Source organism: Felis catus, chromosome D4 (assembly GCF_018350175.1).
Source record: "Felis catus isolate Fca126 chromosome D4, F.catus_Fca126_mat1.0, whole genome shotgun sequence".
NCBI lineage: Eukaryota > Metazoa > Chordata > Mammalia > Carnivora > Felidae > Felis > Felis catus.
In genome coordinates, this window is record NC_058380.1 from 16,874,001 (window position 1) to 16,894,764 (window position 20,764).

At 42.9% G+C, this 20,764-nt stretch overlaps 1 protein-coding gene across 8 annotated transcripts in view; it reads right to left on the minus strand.

The window, feature by feature from the left end:
- TRPM6 (transient receptor potential cation channel subfamily M member 6) overlaps nucleotides 1-20,764 on the minus strand; it is a 204,504-nt gene that overhangs the window by 135,317 nt on the left and 48,423 nt on the right. For 5 of the 8 annotated variants that reach the window (XM_045042481.1, XM_045042484.1, XM_045042480.1 and 2 more), the window contains one exon: nucleotides 15,029-15,227. The exons of 1 other annotated variant lie outside the window; for it this stretch is intronic. In XM_045042481.1, the coding sequence (XP_044898416.1) occupies nucleotides 15,029-15,061 (33 nt within the window). In that variant the 5' untranslated portion in view covers nucleotides 15,062-15,227. Of the gene's footprint in view, nucleotides 1-2,054; nucleotides 2,840-14,457; nucleotides 14,991-15,028; nucleotides 15,228-20,764 lie in introns of those variants that run through there. 2 more of the 8 variants (XM_019815765.3, XM_045042485.1) reach the window with 2 other exon arrangements.

The window sequence follows — 20,764 nt, forward strand, 5'->3', positions numbered from 1 at the left end:
AACGTGTCGCATGATATTCCAAGGATGTCCCCCAGTACACCAACCTAAAAATGTGTGCCTCAGAATATATGGGTCTACAGACATCTACACTAAGCAAGTAGGAATTTAGTGTAAAGGATAAGAGTAAATGTTAATTGGAGATCACTGGGCAGTCAGACTGGCAGGGCAAGTTATAATGACAGGAAAGGAAGCAGGGGGGAAAGGCAAGGTAAATGTCCTTTCTTTGCTAGCCTGTAAGGTATCTCCATCAGCGAACTGGAGAAATCTTTATCTTCCTGGGTGATTGACCCCAGAGGTTATTGCAGCAACATCCAACTGTCCAGCTGTAAAAACATTCATGAGCATTCCTTTAGCTGCACTTAGAAACAGGCACTCAACTTTCATTTAAAAAAATTTCACTGGAGCACCTGAGTGGCTTGGTCAGTTGAGCACCTGACTCTTGATATCAGCTCAGGTCATGATCCCAGGGTCGTGGGATCAAGTCTCGTGTCAGGCGCCAAGCTAAGCGTGGAGCCTGCTTGGACTTCTCTCTGTCCCTCTCTCTCTCTACCCCTCCCCTGCTCACATGCTCTCTCTCTCTCTCTCTCTCTCTCAAAAATAAAATAAAATAGAATAAAATAAAATAACTTTTTGCATAAATAGAGCCATATAACACACACCGTTCTTCACCTTGCTTTTTCTTCACTTATTAATAACTTGGACATCCTTATGTACTTGTACACATACGGTTGCCTTCATTCTTTTTGGGGGCTGACCAGTATTCCTTTGCATGGAAGTCCCATAATTTATTTAGCTAAAATACGCACCACATAGCTTTCATGTGCATGTATATCTATCTGTCAGAAATGTCAACATTTCTTCAAAAAATGTTTTTAATATTTATTTATTTATTGGAAGAGCACAAGTGGGGTAGGGGCAGAGAGGGGGGGACAAAGATCTGAAGTGGGCTCTGAGCTGATAGGCTGACAGCAGCGAGCCTGATGTGGGGCTTGAACTCACAAACCATGAGATCAGGACCTGAGCCAAAGTCGGACACTTAAACCGACTGAGCCACCCAGGAGCCCCGCTAGTAAAACTTTCTAAGTGAATTCAAATATTGCCACGTTGCCCTCCATAGAGGTTGTGCCAATTTATAAACAAAAGGTATGAGTTACTAATAACTCTTAAATGTTAGCGAAAACACTGGGTATAATGCATTTTAATTGCTTTAGGGAACTATAGTATTTTTTATTATTAATACTCAACTTCCAAAAAATATTTGAAGTGACCAAATTGCTTCAATTTAAAAATAATCTAAAATAAAATAAAACACCAAAAAATGTACTTGTCTGAGGAACAAGAATCTCCTTAAGCGTCCAAAATGGCTTTAGTGTTCAGAAGTGATAAAGTGTCTTTGGCAGAACTTTGCCAACGTGTGATATTAAGTAGCAGCAAGACAAATGAAGACAAGACTTCAACCAAAGAATCTCAATGAAAAGAGTACCAGTTTTCTAACCGTTACCTACGAAAGTCACATCTTCTTTGAGAAGTCATGGGTCATAGTAGAGAAAGAACAGAAGAAGCAAGTACAATACAGGGGTTGCCCATGGCAGTCTATTCATGGTATGTCATTCAGCCAACAGGGTAAATAAAACCCACCCTATTTACCTCACCAGGTTTAAAAGGTTAACAAAAAAACATCTGACTTCAAATTAATCTGTCCAAATCTGTACCCCTTGTGTCCCCCACCTAAGCCTATCCCTCACCCGTATTCCCAAAGGGCTCACCAGTTTACCCAGGTGTCCAAGTTTGAAACCAGAGCACCACGGTTAATTCTTCTCCATCCTTACTTCCCAGTGAGTCAACCACCAAGACCTATGGATTCTATTTCTTAAACATCTCTTACATCGGCCCATGTCTCTCCATCTATATTGCCACTATCCGGAAGTCACCATGAATTGTTGACTCGATTGCCTCCCAACTGGTTTTTCTGCCTCCAGACTTCCCTTCTCCAATCCATTCTCTGCAGTAAAGCCTATAATCCTAAAGTGAAAAAGTAAACATGTCATTCTCACCTTAAAACTTTCAGGGGTTCCCCTGATGTCATCAGGATAGTTTAGAAGTCCATCACCAGGTGTACCACCCACTGCCTACCACATCTGAGATGCTCCCTCTCTCATCTCATCCCTTGCCTCTCTCTACTTCAATTTCTATATTCTAAACATACTAAACAACTTTGTATTCTCTGAATTCACCTCCTGTTCCCTCCATGCCCTTCTCTTCCTAGGATAGTCTCTACTCCCCTCCTTTCTCCACCAAGATAGACATCATGAAAACCTTCTTAGAAACTCTTTTTCTGAATCTCTGAATCAAGATCTCCTTCCATGTGCCTCTGATCCTTCTGTGCTTACCCCCAGACACTGTATAATCATGACCTATTTAGACTGACTACACTCAGCTCTGGAACATAGGGAACTGCCTTGTTCATTGTAGTATCTCCAGGGGCTACCTGAGTTCTGGGTACACATTTGAGCATTCTACCAGAGTTCCTTAAGTATATCCTGGGGACCAAAGGTAGTATATGGGAGGAAAAGAAAATATTTTGTGGCTCTATAAATACATGCAAATAGTGTGATTCTCCAGAAAAGATAAATCCATTATTATCCATTATTCTCCTAAATATATTTGACCAAGAATCATCTCTGAGGGAAATAGACACTCATTTGCACAGGGTAAAATTTTGGGAGATTCTTTTCCAAGATATTTCTAACAGCTCTCAATTAAGAATGTTCCCTCCCCAAAATCATATATTTTAATGTAAGATTTTTGTCTTCATCTAAGATTTTCAACTTACTTTCTAAAAAACATCTTTTTTTTAAATTTTTTTTTAACGTTTTTTATTTATTTTTGAGACAGAGAGAGACACAGCATGAACGGGGGAGGGGCAGAGAGAGAGGGAGACACAGAATCGGAAGCAGGCTCCAGGCTCTGAGCCATCAGGCCAGAGCTCGACGCGGGGCTCGAACTCGCGGACCTCGAGATCGTGACCTGAGCTGAAGTCGGACACTTAACCGACTGAGCCACCCAGGCGTCCCTAAAAAACATCTTTAAAAATAAATAAATAAATAAATAAATTTAAAAAACATCTTTGAGATGTTTAATTTAAGAGATACAAATCTTTAAGATTTTTTTATCTGAATTGAAGCTAAATGATTTCAGGTAGGGTACAAATCAGTTTTAGTTTTTTCAGTTTTGGGTTTGTTGTTGTTGTTGTTGTTTCAGAAGAAAAGAATTCACATCCAGAATAACCAATTCCACTAAAATTCCAAAAGGAAAAAGGTGTCTTAATAAAATGAGTGTGGTCCAGGAAGCCGAGAATCACAAGTCAGTGGGATACCAAGAATCCTGTGAGTAACAGAGGCTGGCAGATGAGAAATCTCATTTGCTAGAATAAAGTTTCCCGGCTTCTGTTTCTGGCTGTTACACTTGATTTTCAAAGTTCCAATGTTGTTTAGAAACTGACTGTTCTTTCAGTGCAATTCAGGAAGGAAAGGGGAACATAACTACCACACAATGCCTTTCTCTAGATCATTGAGAAGCCAAACTACAGAGGAGATTCCCATTTTACTGAGTTTTCGTTATTAGGATGTTTCTTCTATATTTAATTTCTTCTGCTATTAAGATGAATAGAAATATATCCATAAGGAAAAGACCCTGAAATGACTCAAAAAGGCAATTGTAAAAGAAGGATTAAACAAAAGAAAGGCAGCTTTTCTAAGAAATATGTCACTCAAATGCTAACAGTATTTATATAATGCAATAGGTTGTATTATACAAAGAGGAACATTCCACCTCGCCACCTCATGTCTCAAGCTGACCAAGACTCTCTCCTTGACCAAATTTGATTCAGGCTATTTTTGACTTGAGTCCTTTTTCTGACGAGGCCCCAACTTTGGGCTCTGTTCTTGACCCATCTAGTTCATTTTCCGCAAGAACCTGCTGAGTCAGTTAGTGAAAATCCCCCACCCTTGATATCTGATCACCCAGCCTGCCTTCAGCAAGAATCCTGTTGAGGTGGTCTAGCAAGAATCCTTCTGGCTGTGATCTTTTCTCTTGTAATTTCTTTCCCTCCCCTGACCTGACCTCCACCCCTCTCCTAGGCTATAAATATGTAAATACACACACACACACACACACACACACACACACACACACACACACAATAGAAATCTCCACTTACTGTACTCAAAGTTGAGCCCCATCTCTCAGCCCTACTGCAAAACCCCAGTTGAATAGTCTTTCTTGCTGTCTTTAACAAGTGTTATGAAAAAATTTTCTTTAACAAAACCCAAGCCCCCTGCTCCCCACCCCCTCTCCTCCCCCCCCCCCCCCACACACAGGGCTGTCTGTGGATCAGAGAACAAAACTCATAAAACACTGGAATCCCAGTAACTCCCAAGACTCTCTGGTACACTGGACCTTACTTACAGAGCTTTTTCCTTCAACTAAACTGGAAGATAGACTCTGACATCAAGAAGACCCCACAGCGTAGGGGCACCTGGGTAGCTCAGTCAGTTAAGTGATCCATTTCAGCTCAGGTCATGATCTCAAGGTTTGTGAGTTCAAGCCCCACATTGGGCTCTGCCCTGACAGCTCAGAGCCTGGAGCCTGCTTCGGATTCTCTGTCTCCCTCTCTCTCTGCCCCTCCCCGGCTCATGCTCTGTGTCTCTCAAAAATAAACATTACAATAGATAGATAGATAGATAGATAGATAGATAGATAGATAGATAGATGGAAAGCTTAAATCTTAAGACTTTGGACCCTCTTCTCTGTTTTAATCCAACAATATCTACTTGCTTGAACTTCCTATCACAGAGCAAAACTGCCTGGCTGGAATCCTGAGTTCCTCTAGGCCAGGTAAGGACAAAGATTAGGAGGAGGGTGGGGTGGGGGAGGTGGTGCTTTGTTTTGTTTTTTTAAATTACTTTATAGGGGCACCTGGGTGGTTCAGTCGGTTGAGCGTCTGACTTCGGCTCAGGTCATGATCTTGCAATTTGTGAGTTCGGGCCCGCATCGGGCTCTGTGCTGACAGCTCGGAGCTTGCAGCCTGCTTCGCATTCTGTGTCTCCCTCTCTCTCTGCCCCTCCCCTGCTCATATTTTGCCTCTCTCTGTCTCTCATAAATAAATAAATGTTACGAAAAAAAATTTTTTTTTTATTTTTTTTTTTCAACGTTTATTTATTTTTGGGACAGAGAGAGACAGAGCATGAACAGGGGAGGGGCAGAGAGAGAGGGAGACACAGAATCGGAAACAGGCTCCAGGCTCCGAGCCATCAGCCCAGAGCCTGATGCGGGGCTCGAACTCACGGACCGCGAGATCGTGACCTGGCTGAATCGGACGCTTAACCGACTGCGCCACCCAGGCGCCCCCGAAAAAAATTTTTTAAAAAGAAATAAAAATAAAATAAAATAAAATCACTTTATAGCAGACACTGACAGTGGGGACACAATTTGGAGAGGAGTAACTAATCCAGGCCAAGGATCTATAAAGTACCTTAAGGACTTAAAATTCTTCTCGGAGTAAAATTCTCTTTCTCAAGATTATAAGATTTAATTTATAAAACCTCTTGATTCTTTAAAATATCAATGGAGGACATCTATTTTCCCCAGAAGGAAGAAAGATATTTCCATATTCCAAGACCAACCTGCTCCACTATAAGATAATATGCCTGGTTCCTTTTGTGAGATAATATTTAAAAAGCAGGTATCTTAGTCAATTTGGGCTACCATAAACAGAACACCATACACTGGGTGGTTTATACAACAAATGTTGATTTTTCACAGTTCTAGAGAATGGAAGTCCAAGATCAGGGTGCCCACATGGCCACGTTCTGGTGAGAGCCATCTTCCTGGTTGACCTTCTCACTGTATTCTCACATGGCAGACAGAGATCATCTCTTTTATGTGTCTTCTTATAAGGGTACCAATCCCAGTCATGAAGGCTCCACCCTGAAGTTCTAATTACCTCCAGAAGGCTCCACCTCCAAACACTATCACATAGGAGGAGGTTAGGATATTAACATACCAATTTGGGGAGACACAAACACCCAGTCCACAGCATCAGCTGAATAATTTGTTCAGCACTTTCTATGTGCCCACCTGCACAATAGGAAGCACTTTATGTTAACTTCCCAAGAAGATGTGGGAAGTAGGTCGGTTGTTATTTCCACTTTACAAATGAAAACACTGAGTTGGGGACACTGAATGATTGCCCCAAAACACAATGGCTCATAAAAGTGACACTAGGATCCAAACATGGGCAGTCTGACTCCAGCTCATGGCCTTAACAACTCCGTCCACCTATCACTTACCTACGGAGTTCGTAGACCTACAGCAACCCCTGAAGTTGGATAGTGATTTATGGTTCACAAATCACTTGCCTGAACATCTAATCCTCACATGAATCCCACAAGGTCCCTAGTAGATAATCCGAGTAAGAGCAAGCATATGAAATGCCCAGAAAAACCCCTGCTACATAGCATGTTTTCTATGGGTACCGTCAGATCCGTAGAGAAATATCAAGAGGGTCATGAACCCCTAGAAACTGTGCACAGCAGTCCTTCTTTGTCCATGGTTTCAGTTACCTGCAGTCAATCGCAGTCTAACAAATCATCAGAAGGTCAATAGGAGCCCAACACAACGTCACGATGCCCGTATCATTCATTTCCCTTCATCTCATATCATCACAAGAAGGGGGAGTACAGTACAATAAGATATTTGGAGAGAGATCACATTCGCATAACTTTTATTAGAGTATATTGTTACAATTGTTTATTATTACTTGTTGAGAGTCATCTCTTACTAGACCTCGTTTATAAGTAAAACTTTATCACAGGTACGTACATGTAGGAAAAAAAACACTATGTATAGGATTTGATACCATCCAAAGTTTCAGGTGTTCATTGGGGGGTCTTGGAACATATCTCCTGCAGATAAGGGGGGTCCACCTGTACCACCTTTTGTATGGATGTGAATATGCGCATTTCTCAGGAGAAAATCTCAAGAGCTGGTCAAAAATAAGTGCCATACAAAGGATCTGAACAGACAGTTCTCCAAAGAAGACATACAAATGGCCAGTAAACACATGAAAAGCCTCAGCATCATTAGTCATTAGGGAAACGCAACTCTAAACCACAACAGATACCTCTTCACACCCACTAGGACGACTATGATCAAGAAGACAAACAAAGTGTTGGCGAGTTGAAACTATCATATGCATTGCTGGGGAGAATGTAAAATGGCATGGTCTCTTTGGAAGCCAGTCTGGCACTTCCTCAAAAGGCTAAACGTAGAATTACCAAGTCCACTTCTAGATGCCCACCCAAAAGAAATGAAAATACATGTCCACACGAAAACCTGTATACAAATGTTCACCGCACCATTGTTCATAATGGCCAAAAATCAAAAGCAACCTAACTGTCTACCAACTGTTGAATGGACAAATGTGCTATATCCATACAATGGAATATTATTCAGCAATACAGAAAAAAAAAAATGAAGTAGTGATACATGCTACATGGATGAACTTTGAAAACCTTACAATAAAGGAAAGAAACCGGACAAAAAGGAATACATACTGTATTCCTGCATTATATTCCTGCATTATATAAAATGCCCAGAACAGGCAGATCTATAGTGGCAGAAAGTAGATCAGCGGTTGTCTAGGGCTGGTGGGGATAGAGGGACTGGGGGTTAACAGCTAAGGGGTGTGGGGTTTCTTTTAGGGATGATAAATATGTTCTAAAATTGACTGTGGTGATTAGATGTACAATTCTGTGAATATACTAAAAGCCGTTAAATTGTATACTTTGAATAGGTGAATTGGGGGTGCCTTCCTGGCTCGGTTGGTAGAGCGTGCAACTCCTGATCTCAGGGTTGTGAGTTCGAGCCCCACATTGGACATAGAGACTACTTATAAATACATAAATTAAATAAATAAAGTAATATGTGAATTACTCAAAAGTTTCTCAGTGGGGAGCAGCACAGGCAGAAAGACTGACCCATCACAGAAAAGTACAATGGTCCCTCTTTATCCATGGAGGATCCTGGACGCATCAAAGAGTGGATAGTATTGAGCACTAGGTATGCTACATTTTTTTCCTACATACACATACCTATGATAAAGTTTAATTTATAAATTAGGCACAACAATAATAATAAACAATTACAATAAATTATGTAAATGGGATCTCTCTCTGCCTCCGAACACCTTGTATTGTACTCATCCTTATGACGATGACGTGAGATAATAAAATGCCTGTGTGAAGAGATGAAGGGAGGTGAATGACGTAGGCCAGTGACATAGTGTGACGCTACATGACCTTGTGAGGAGCTGTGGAAGGAGGATCATCTGCTTCCAGACTGTGGTTGAACGAAACCGTAGAAAACAGAACCATAGATTAAGAAGGGACTACTGTGTTCATATAAATAACAGCCCACAGGCAGAAAGCAAATCACAAATATGTGTCATTCAACCAATAAAATTTCTTCAAAAATCTTCACAAGCAACTACCAAAATGTAGAAATCAAGAGGTTTTACATTCAAGAAAGAATCTGGGGCACCTGGGTGGCTCGGTCAGTTGGACGTCCAACTCGATTTCGGCTGGGGTCATGATCTTGCCGTCAGGATCTCTCATAGGTGGGATCAGCTCCAAGTTGGGCTCTGCACTGACAGCGTGGAGGCTGCTTGGGATTCTCTCTCCCTCTCTCTCTGCCCTTTCCCCACTCAAGCACATGTGCGTGCACATGGGCTCTCTTTCTCTCAAAATAAACATTAAAAAAAAAGAATCTGTACATCTGTTCTTATATAACAAGGAGGGGGGTGGGGAGCAAAGCAGAATACTAAGAATGCAATACTAAGCTTGCATTGCAGCTTGGTGACAGTTGGGGCCAATGGTGGGCAGCCATTTTTAGTCAGGGCTCAGTAAACCTGAGTCCCCAGCAGGCCTGGTTTTGAGTTTGAGTTTTGGAGCTCCTGATATATTGCTTTCATTGCATTTTCAGAGGAATTTCTGCCTCAAAGCACATTCATAGCTCTTAGAAGGAGGTGGCCAGTGAATGGTAGCTATTTGCTTTATAGGTAAGGAAACTGAGGTAAGCTTGCCTAAGGCACAAGGGCATGCAGCCAGCAGTAAAACTACCTTTTCCAACTATTCCTTTTATTACTCTTCTCACCTTCCTGCTGATACTTCTAGAGACTTAATTACCACATTATGTTCCTTTTTTGATTACAACTAAGGAAAATCAGTGATCAAGAACATGCCAGACATTCCAAAATGGCGTTATCAGGCTCTGTGATCTAATGACAAGGAAAGTTTTGCCTGGCTCTAAGTATCTTTAGTTGGTGTGGGCAATTTGAGGGGCCCCTCCTGGCCTATATCCCAACACGCTCCAATACCAGGGAAGATAAAAAGTATGCTAATCTTGCAGAGAAATAAAATCCCAAGAAAGCATATATTCTCCAAGGTCACCGCACACACCTGTTACGGAAAGGCCAAGTTTCTGACAGACAGACCCTGGACCAGATGGGCTGCTCACATCAAAAATGACCATTGTAAGAAGCTTTGAATCCGCAATCTGCAAAGTGAGGAGAGAACCTTGGTTGCCCATACTCATTCATTCCAGTAGGCTTGGAGTTTGCCTGGAAGAAACTTCAGTATGATGGCCATACGTAGTTTAGAGAAAAGGAGAATAGAGCATGATCAATTCCGCCAGGCTGATCTCTCTAGTCAACATGTATAGCACCGTTGCGGTTCTGGAATACCTGACCTTTACCCATTCCTAGTGTTTCAAGAACCAGAGCCAGCATAGAACAGAATCACTCCACAGAGGGCTGCAAAGCAAACGCTGGCAGGAAAAACGCAGGGAAGGCACCTGCCCATGCTACCAAGTAAACTTCTTCGCTTCCAATCAAAATGCATCAGGAGGCCCTCAAGAGGCACATGCTTACAAACTTAGAAAAAGAACGCAACCTCCAAGCCAAACAAAACTACCACTTGTCACTGCTCCCTATTGCGTAACTGGTCACAGCACTCTGAGATAGTCTCAAGAGTTTATCTGTACTATAAATAACTGACGACCTCTTCCTCAGAGATATGGAACCACCACGGAAAGAAAAGGAAAGCAGCATTAGGCCACCCCAACAAGGCGACCTGCCAAACATTCTGGTGCTAAGCGCATCAAAAGAAAGTCCCCAGGGCAATCCATGGCCACCCCCTCGCATGCCCTAGAAAGCCGGGGATCCCAGGCAGCAGCTGAACCCAACTACAATTAGGTTCAGTCACCCTAATCAAGTGATAGGATGAACTCCATTATGGGGTTTATGTGAAAATCTATTTTTTTGTTTAATTGTGGTAAAATACGTATCATGTGGAATTTGCCATCTTAACTATTTTTAAGTGTGTGGTTTAGTATTATTAAATATAGTCATGTATGTGTGCAACCAATCTCCAGAACTTTTCATCCTGTAAAACTGAACCTTTATACCCGTTAACTCATTTCCCTCTTCCCCAGCCTCTGACAACCTCCAGTCCACTTTTCCTTTCTTTGAACTGGACTAGTTTATATACATATATAATGTATATATATGTAAATGTATATGTATTATATGTAAATCATATAATTTATAATTTGTCTTTGTCTTCTTATGACTGCCTATTTTAATTAGCATAACATCTTCAAGGTTCATCCATGTTTTAGCAGGTGTCAGATTTTTTTTTTCCTTTTTAAGGCTAAATATTCCAGTGTGTGTGTGTGTGTGTGTGTGTGTGTGTGTGTGTGTGTGTGTAAACACACCACATTCTGTTTACCCATTCAGAAAATCTATCTCTATATCTCAGGAGTATGATGATGTTGCTCTGGTGACACACAGGTTATGAAGTTCAATTTATAACTGTCATGATTTTATATGCACAAGAGAGACAGGCAGAGACAGACACAGCCTTGACTATGCCATGTTCGTATTCCAGGAAAAGAACAACAAGCTAACCCAAGTGGCAGTGGAGCTAAATTCCAACATCAAGAAACATCACACCATTCCTCTCCAGCTCAAAAATAAGTTTTGTTCACTGTATATTTCCAGGTTCTGGAACGGGTCTTAGCACATGGTTGGCACTCATAAATTTATAAATATCTGTTGACTGAATGAATCCAGAAAAATGACTCAATGCTCCAAATCCAACAGTTGGAATGCCTCTGATTAGAGAGAGATGAGGTTGAGGGATAGAAAAAGAAACTTCTGTTTGAATTTCTTCTTTTTTAACATTTATTTACTTTTGAGAGAGAGAAAGAGAGCGTGAGCAGGGAAAGGGCAGAGAGAGAGGGAGACACAGAATCCGAAACAGGCTCCAGGCCCTGAGCTGTCAGCACAGAGCCTGATGCGGGGCTTGAATTCACGAACCGCGAGATCATGACTTGAGCCGAAGTCGGACACTTAACCGACTAAGCCACCCAGGCTCCCTGTTTGAATTTCTATTGGTACTGTTTAAATTATTTACCACAAGAAATTATTTTTGCATTGTTAGTGGAATTTTTTTTGAGGGCAAAAAATCTGAAAGGATAATTTGTCATTAAAAATACATCAGTTCAGGGGCCGCCTGGGTGGCTCAGTTGGTTGAGCATCAGACTTCAGCTGAGGTCATGATCTTACGGCTCATGAGTTCAAGCCCCACGTCAGGCTCTATGCCGACAGCTCGGAGCCTGGAGCCTGCTTCGGATTATGTGCCTCCCTCTCTCTCTGCCCCAACCCACTCATATTCTGTCTCTGTCACCCTCAAAAATAAGTAAACATTAAAAAAAATTTTTTTTAAAAATACATCAGTTCAATTCACTTTATGTGTACCCTTTCTCAGAGAGCTACTGGAATGAGTGCTCCAACAAAATGGTAGAAAAAATCAAGAAGACATGGGATAGAAGAAACAAGACCCATCATGACAGAGGCAAATTCTTAGTGTTGTAAAGCACCGCCCTGAGTTTAAAGCTGTTTTCCTCCTTCATGCTGCTGAAGGCAGACCCCAAAGTAACAGCTGTGCATCCAACATCATGAGCAACCGGTCTGGGCTGGCAAATCAGGTCAGAAAACTGGACTTGAGATAAAATTGGTTGAAATAGGGGCTAAAATGGGATCATCTTAAGAGAAGATTTAAGTAACTGGCAAAGAACTTGTCGGTTAAATTATTGAAAACACCATAGAAAATTCTGGAAACACAGAAAGACAACTCTGGGGGGAAACAAAAGTCAGAAAGGAGGAGTGATCATATAGTACATAATTCAGCTTTTAACAGTGTGTAAGAAGGCATAATACCATTGACTGTACTAAATACTGACCTAACTAAAAATTATGGTGGAAGGAACAGGAAGGATGCATGTGAATGGTAGTTGCAGGAATGCAAAAGAAATCTAAATTCTCATACTCTACCTGGAAAGATAATGCATGATGACTACACCCGAAAAATCAAGAAAGAGCAACATAGGTATTATTTAGGGCATAAGTAAGTACCAACAAGCTAAAAGCGATGAACATGAAATGCTCTTTCTGAAAAGCAGGAAATGATGGGGGGGGCTGCTATTTTTAATAACAAACCTTATGGAATTATTTGACTCTGAACTACGTGGATACACAACTTCAATAAAATTAAGAGGTAAAAAAGAAAAAAAAAACACAACTGGGACCCACACTGGAATATCTTACTTCACAATGATTTTTTTTGAGATAGAGATAGAGAGAAAGAGAGAGAGTGGCAGTGGGGAGGGGGGTGCGGGCAGAGGGAGAGAGGGGGGGGGAGAGAGAGAGAGAGAGAGAGAGAGAGAGAGAGAGAGAGAGAATCTTAAGAATCTTAAGCAGGCTCTATATGCCCAGCAGGGAGCCCGACGTGGGACTTGATCTCACAACCTATGAGATCATGACCTAAGCTGAAATCAACAGTCGGATGCTTAAGTGACTGAGTCACCCAGGTGCCCCAATTTTTTTTTAACAGGAAATAGTTGCCATGTTGGTTTCTAATGGGACACAAAGGAATAACTGAGTTACAGGTAGGATGGATGCTTTGAGTTCCAACACTGGACGGTTCTACAGAAGTGTAACGAAAGTCCCTCTAAGAGTGTTTGGGCTCTTCAGCCTGTACGGAATTACCCATGACCCAAAATCTAGTGAGAAACAAAAGGAGGCAAGACATACTTCAGGTCCAATATTTACCAAACCTTGACAGTTCGGGCATGGATGTCCTGCCAAAAGCATGAGCCATGATAGAAAATTGTAAATAGTCAAGATATGACCAAAATTTGTTCCAAATCACCAGTGTGCTGTATGGGTCTTTTCCCTCTCCTCCAGGATACAATCAGTTCAAAGTCCTATTCATACCCTTGTCTATCGAGGCAAGTTTAATACTAGACTACTAGTCTGTAATTTTGGCCCCCAAAATGAGGCTGATGCTGAGTCTCATCTCAAATGATTTCCAAGCCTGGAAGGTTGGGGAGGGGGAAACTGGGGGGGGGGGGGGGGGGAGGGGGTAAGAAATGGCCAGATTCTTACAAACTCAGATGTCAGTCTCATCAGAACACTTAACACTTTGTCAGTCGTGGAAGAATCCAAGGCAGATGAAAAATGAACATCAACATTTGTATACCAGGAGAAAGAAATTAAAGAACTTGGTTCCCACCCTGGCAGTGAGGGGTGACCCCACCTTCTCCCTAGAGCAAATGATCAAAATCCTTTGTGTAGATAGAATACTCATATTCTTAGTGTTGTAAAGCGCCGCCCTGGGTTTAAAGCTGTTTTCCTCCCTCATTTTTCTCACCTGTAAACCAGTGAGTTAGGGTGGGGTGGGGGGAGGGGTGACGATAAACCTCATAGGGTTACTGCCAAGATGAGGTGATTAACAATTGCAAAGTTTTGCAACCGGCTAAGTGCGTTGGGCGTTATTTTCTAAGCGCATGGCATATGAAGCAGCTCATTTAATCTTCAAATTATAAACATTATCATCTCATTTTCCAGATGAGGAGACAGAAGCACACAGATTGAGTGACTTGCTCAGGATCCTAGTTAGTGGCGGAGCTGTTACGCTAATTCAGGTGATCTGGCTCCAAAGACAGTGCTCCTAACAACCAGTCTGTACCGAAACGAATGAAACACGATGCGCTCAGTAGACGTTATGTGTTCACACACAGTGTGCGCCAGTCCGGACAAAAAAGGTAAGTGATAGCCACCTTGAGGTCTGGCTGCCTGACGAGACCAAGGTCTCCACTCCTCTCCCTAGGTCCTCAACCGCACTTCTTTCCCAAGGGTCCCCAGCGGCTGCGGGCGCCCTCCCTCTCCAAGCCCCCAGAATTCCAGCCCCGCTGCTGGCCAGGAGTGGAGAGGAGCCGGTCCGCAAGGCCCCAGACCGCGATCCCGGCGGCGCGAGGTCAGGGGCCCGAGTTTACCTTGACCTGCACTCTCATCGCTCCCGGACTCCCGCGCGGGGCCGCGCAGGGGCGCACACAGCACCTGGGCACTTCTTCCGCGGGCTCCGGGAACCGCGGCGCCCGGCTGGGCCGGATCGCCGCCGGCCAGACGTGCCCCCCGGCCGCTCCGAGCTGCGCCTTCTCTCCTCCCTGCGTCCGGCTCACGCCACGTCCGGTCTCTTCTGCCACCGGCCACGAGCGGAACCAGAGAACGCGTCCCTACCGCCCTAAGCTGAACCCCGTGCCCCGTTAGGTTTCCGCTCTGACACCACCTCTGCGCTGGCCCCATCCCAGCTTCTGGACTGGCGACTGCGGGACCAGCCCTTTAGTGGGTGCCCTGCATTGGCCAAAACCTCGGAGATGATAATCAGCTTCTGGTGGAGTCCCGAGGGCTAGGGAGAGCAGGTATTTCGTAAATCCTAGCTATTCTAGATCCGAGTTAGATACTTTTGCGACTGGCCCCACCCACAGCCGCCCAGGGCCCTGGGTGCAGATCAGGTGAGTGGCCTAAGGTTCTTTTGCCCCACCAAACCTGGGCTGCCCTGCCTACCTGTGAGCGCTCCACAGCCCGTCGGGCTTTCATCCTTGCCTTGCAGGCCCCGCTAGCAAAGCCTTATCTGAGCTTCTGACTTGTGGAATCAGATCTGGGCTCCACCTCCACTCGCTGCCTTTTACAGCCCTGTAGATTTGTCATGATACTTTTTCCTCTCAGTTACCGCCTGTGTAGAAAAGATGTGTGTCGACCTTACCTAAATGAAAAGAGTATAGTGAGGGTCAAATGGAATGTTCAGCAACAGACACATTTGTGGTATTGCATTGTTCTTGTTGAGTCACTGTGGTGGGGGGAGGACACGAGACATTTACCCTTACAGCACTTTTACTATGGAGGAGTTAGTGGGTATGCCAAGGGACCCCTTGGCACCTGAGTTTACTTATCTATGCCGTGGGAATGACAGCAAATAAACCCACCTTCCTCAGAGGTTCTACTGAGCAAAAGAAATCCACAAAGGACCAATACAAATGCTTTCCTGGTTTCGGTGTATTTTCAGTGCATTCTCCTAGCTAGGAGTCTTGATTAAGGCTGGGTCTGTGACTATGAGTGGATCCCAGTATGCTGGCAGAAGTCATTCTCACTTGTAATTAATTACAAGTGTTGTAATTAACAATGCTAGCTATTCATCCCTGATTATTGACTTCAGATTAGGGGCGCCTACCATTTTAGTCCATTCTGAATTTCTGCCCAGGGAGCTCACATTTGCAGACATGGGTTCCCCCCCCATTTCTCAGTGTGGTTTTAACAAACATTTCTTTGTTTATTAGAAAACTTGAACCTCTCATATGTGTAGTAACATTTTGTTTTCCTATTAACACATTCAATCTTTCCTCTCCTTGACCCATCTCCTTCAAACTGTTAATGATCTGTAAGCAGTTAGTTAACAGGTTCAGAAGCTCCCACCTAAGGCAGTTAAGCATGTCTTGATTGGTGTTCCTCCATGTATGTCCCCTGTTAGGTCTCTAGGGACTGGAGCTCTCAGAAATCTGCAGCACTAGGGACTGGAGCTCTCAGAAATCTGCAGACCTGCCAAGAAGACTGGACATTTGAGATCCAAGGTTCTTAGGAATCTTGGTGCACTGTGATCACTATCTTCTTGTTTAATCTTTGGTACATATACATGTTGGTATGGTTATATGTTCGTTTCAGATCAAGCTACAAGGCACAAAGTCTAAAATACCACAGCCATACTAGGATATACCAGGGCAATTCCAGGGCGTATGGCATCTGATGGGCTAGTTTACAAGCTGCCTTCAGTTCCCAAGCTGGATCCGAAACACCTGAGCCATCGGTGAAAACTGCAGATTCCCAGGGCCCCACCCACCCCTCCCAGACCACTTGTATTGGAATCTCTGGGGTGGGGCCAAGGAATCTGCATCTTTTACAAGCACCTTGATCAACTTAAAGGCTTATCTATAGAAGTCTTCTGGCCATAAATATACCTATGCCCAGAGACTAGCTATGAAATTTAAACTTTAGAATGTTCATTAGTAGTCTAGTGTGGCTTGTGATTCAGGCCAAAAAATATTTCCTGAACACAGACTGTTTGTCAGGTATCCTGCTGGGTGTTGGGAAAACAAAGATGAATAAGACATTGTCCAGTCTGCAAGGAGTTTGAGTTTGTAGGAGGAGGAACAATAAAAAATGAAACAGTACCTGGGGCACCATTGGTAACCCTCGTCAACAGAAACAGCGTTGTATTTTCTCATTTGTTGCCCTCCCTTAGACTTTTCTTCTTTTGCCCATTCTTAACTCCTATGTCTTCGGCTTTGTCAGGCCTCCCTTTTTTATCCTAGACCTTGTAAATGTTTGATTCTTGACCCAACATGGTTTTAAAGTCAATATGAGATTTCAGAGTGGAAAGGAACAGCTGATTTTTCAGCAGAGAAAAATGGGTATGACAACATTTTTTTTTTTTAATATGTGAAGATCTTAATGAGTCCCGGTAATTGGAAGCCACTAAGGGGTAGCTTCTAAGATACGCGTTCTTCTCTTGAAGAGAATTGCTTCAAGCTTGGAATTGTTTTGGTTGGGTTTCCTTTATTTGGACAGGAGTGAGGGTTGTTGGGGTTTTTGCACAGTAATACTTCCCAGCCTCTCTGGACAGCCAATGGGGAGAAAATGAGGGGAAAAAAAAACAAAAAAAAACTCTGTGCCTTTACACCAAGAAGAGACAGCACCATGGGAAACCTCTTGCCCAATGCATCAGGGCATATGATCACCTCTAGTTTGTGGTCACCACTTTCCTTTCTGAAGCATAAAGGAAACAAAACAAATGCCATGGTATTCTGAAGGGGGTAGTGGAAACTATGATAAGCCTACTGTGTGGTGTTCCACAAGTGGGGAAAGTTTAAAGGAATGGGTTATGAATGGAAGAAGTCAGATGAAGGTGTATGGCCAGTAATGAAGGATGAAGTTCAGCTCTCCTAGTCCATTCCTGTGTAACTCTCTGTTTTTAGACGTTCCTATTCAAAACCAAGGGTTTGAGTTTGAATTTCACGCATTTATTTTCCCAAACGGCTACAAACCAAATTTCCTATTTTTAAAGCATTTATTTGCTTATTTCGATAGAGCATGTGCATGGGGGAGGAGCAGAGAGAGAAAGGGAGAAAGAGAATCCCAAGCAGGCTCCACACTGTCAGCACAGAGTCCAACACGGGGCTCAACCTCACGACCGTTAGTTCATGACCTAAGCCAAAATTGACAGTCGGATGCTCAACTGAGCCACCCAGGTGCCCCAAATTTCCTTTTGAAAGGAAGTAATCTATTTTCTTCTGCTTACTGGATAAATTTCTCTCTTATTCAGTGCTTCTAAAGGGAATCTGCTCCCAATTTATTTCTCTATTTGCTATGAAAATGGATTATTTCTCCTATTACATAACCAAAGATTAAATTATTAATGGCTGGCAAGGTGAAATAGGAACCCTAAAATACTTTTTGTGAAAGTTTCAAACAATGCCCTTTTTAAAAAAAATTTTTTTTAAATGTTCATCTATTTTTGAGAGAGACAGAGACAGAGCATGATCAGGGGAGGTGCAGAGAGAGAGACGGAGACACAGAATCCTAAGCAGGCTCCAGGCTCTGAGCTGTCAGCACAGCGCCCAATGTGGGGCTTGGACCCACGAGCCGTGAGATCATGACCAAAGTCGGATGCTTAACCGACTGAGCCACACAGGCGCCCCAAAACGATACCCTTTTTGAAGGCATTTTAGCATTCCTGATTGAAGGCATGTCCTTTTCCATCACAGTGCCCATCTTAGGGCTTCATACTTAAGAAATACTCAAAGATGTGTATATAAGGATATATGTAGTAGCACTTTCTATAACGAATAAAGATTGCTAACAACTCACACAGCCGTCATGAACATTGAAATAAACTGGGGTGAGTCCATGCCGTGAAACACCATGCAGCTTTCAAAAGAATGAGTTAGATCTAAATGTACAGATAATAGAAAGGGGAAACAGCAACTAGTAAAAGTAAGTATCATTCCACTTTTTAAGATTTCTATGTGTAGACTGGAATATGCACAGGAAAGTTCTAGAAGAATATAGCCAAACTGTTAACAAGGGAAGGCAAACTTACATTAAAAAATTATTCAGTGCTTATCCGAAGTTCAAATTTAACTGGACATCTTATCACACAAGGTTGTTGCACCAGCCCACTTTGGTAGCTTCAAGCAGCTGTGGGTGCTCTTTTAAAGCGTGTATTACAGGGGCACCTGGGTGGCTCAGTTGGTTAAACGTCCAACTTTGGCTCAGGTCATGATCTCGCAGTTTGTGAGTTAGAGGCCCTGGTCAGACTCTATGCTGACAGCTCAGAACCTGGAGCCTGCCTCGGATTCTGTGTCTGCTTCTCTCTCTGCCTCTCCCCTGCTCATGCTCGCTCTCTCTCTCTCTCTCTCTCTCTCTCTGTCTCAAAAATAAATAAAACATTTAAAAAAAAGAGTCTTTAAAAAAAATAAAAAATAAACTGTGCATTATAGATGATGACACCAAACCTAAGCTCCACCAGAACTGTACCTTCACATTCAACTCTAAATGATTACTGGAGGGAGGATAAGAAGGGTCTTAAAACTAGTTGAGCACCTGTAACAAATTGCCGGGCCAGCTGAATCTGGTCGATGGCCACAAACTCCTTCCATCCCAGCACACACCTCTTTGCGATGTGACTCTGCGACAGCCCCCACCCCTACCCCACCCCATGCAGTGGCTCCATTTCTTCTCCACAGCCCTCAATCCGAACTAAACTTGTGGCCAACAAAATATGGCCACAGTGACAGGGTTTAAATTCCTGAGTCTAGGCCCCAAGCAGCCCTGAAAGCTTCGGTCTTCACCCCCTGGGCACCTTACCCTAGCCCACCATCCTGGGAAGAAAGACCACGTGGAGAGACGAGCCAACCCTCAGAATTACGTGGCATTATCATCCGATGCTATTTTAAGCCACTAAATTTGGGGGTTATTCATTGTGAGGCAATGCGTAACTCAGTTTATTTTCTCATTCTTTTCCACACAGAATCTCTGTGAGGATTCACTGAAGGTCAGAAATCTTCACTGTGAGTCTCACCGGTTTCTCAACTTGTAAGGTGTGGGGCCAATGAATATTTGAACACAGGTCTATGGGGCTGTAAAGATCTACTGTTTTGTTTTGTTTTCTTTTCTTTTTTACATACACCTTGAACATAATGAGCGTTCATTAAAAATTTAGTTGGATAACGAACTGTATGAGTCAGAGATTGGTTTTTATTACTTGCATATATCAGAACCAAGAATATATTTATTTGACAGGAAATGTCTACCAGTACTAACATTTTAACCTTTAATCCTTTCCTCTTGATTAAGTTACTTGGAAGAAAAAACAAAAAACCCCAAACCCACTATTCAACCTGCTATATTTTCCCTGAAAGGGGAGCCACAGCTGCTCATCCATGGAACAAGTATTCTGGTAGCTTAAGGAATTTCACTATTGCATTTTAGGGGAGAAAACTGAAAGACAGAAAATATGTGGCTTAAGTGGAAGAAACCAACTAACTGAACCCTCCACACCTGACTCATTTATATAGCGCTGCCTTTTTTCTTTTCAACTTATTTCTAAGTGAATAGAACCTCACAGAAAGTTATACAAATCCTATGTATGTAATCCCTTGAACTAAAACGAGAGCCTTTTAGGGGCGCCTGGGTGGCTCAGTCGGTTAAGTATCCAACTCTTGATTTTGGCTCAGGTCACAATCTCATGGATGTGGGATGGAGCTTTGGGTTGGGCGTGGAGCCTGCTTAAGATTCTCTCTCCCCCTGCCCCTCCCCTGCTCGTGCCTGGGCACTCTCTCTCTCAAATAAATAAATAATGAGAGTCTTTTAAAAGCATTTTTTTAAATTTATTTTTTAGTGTTTATTTTTCAAAGAGAGACAGAGCACAAGCAGGGGTGGGGCAGAGAGAGAGGGAGACACAGAATCCAAAGCAGTCTCAAGGCTCCGAGCTGTCAGCACAGAGCCCAACATGGGGCTTGAACTCACGGACCGGTCCGTGAGATCATGACCTGAGCCGAAGTCAGCAGCTTAACAGACTGAGCCACCCAAGCGCCCCTAAAAGCATTCTGACTTAATATATTTTAAGTATTCCTTCTGAGATATTCTTTACATTATCAGTGTGTGCCATGAATAAAGGAGGGAAGAAATGGCTACTTATTGGGCACTCACTGTGGGCTGGGTACTTTGTTATATACCTTATTTTTATTT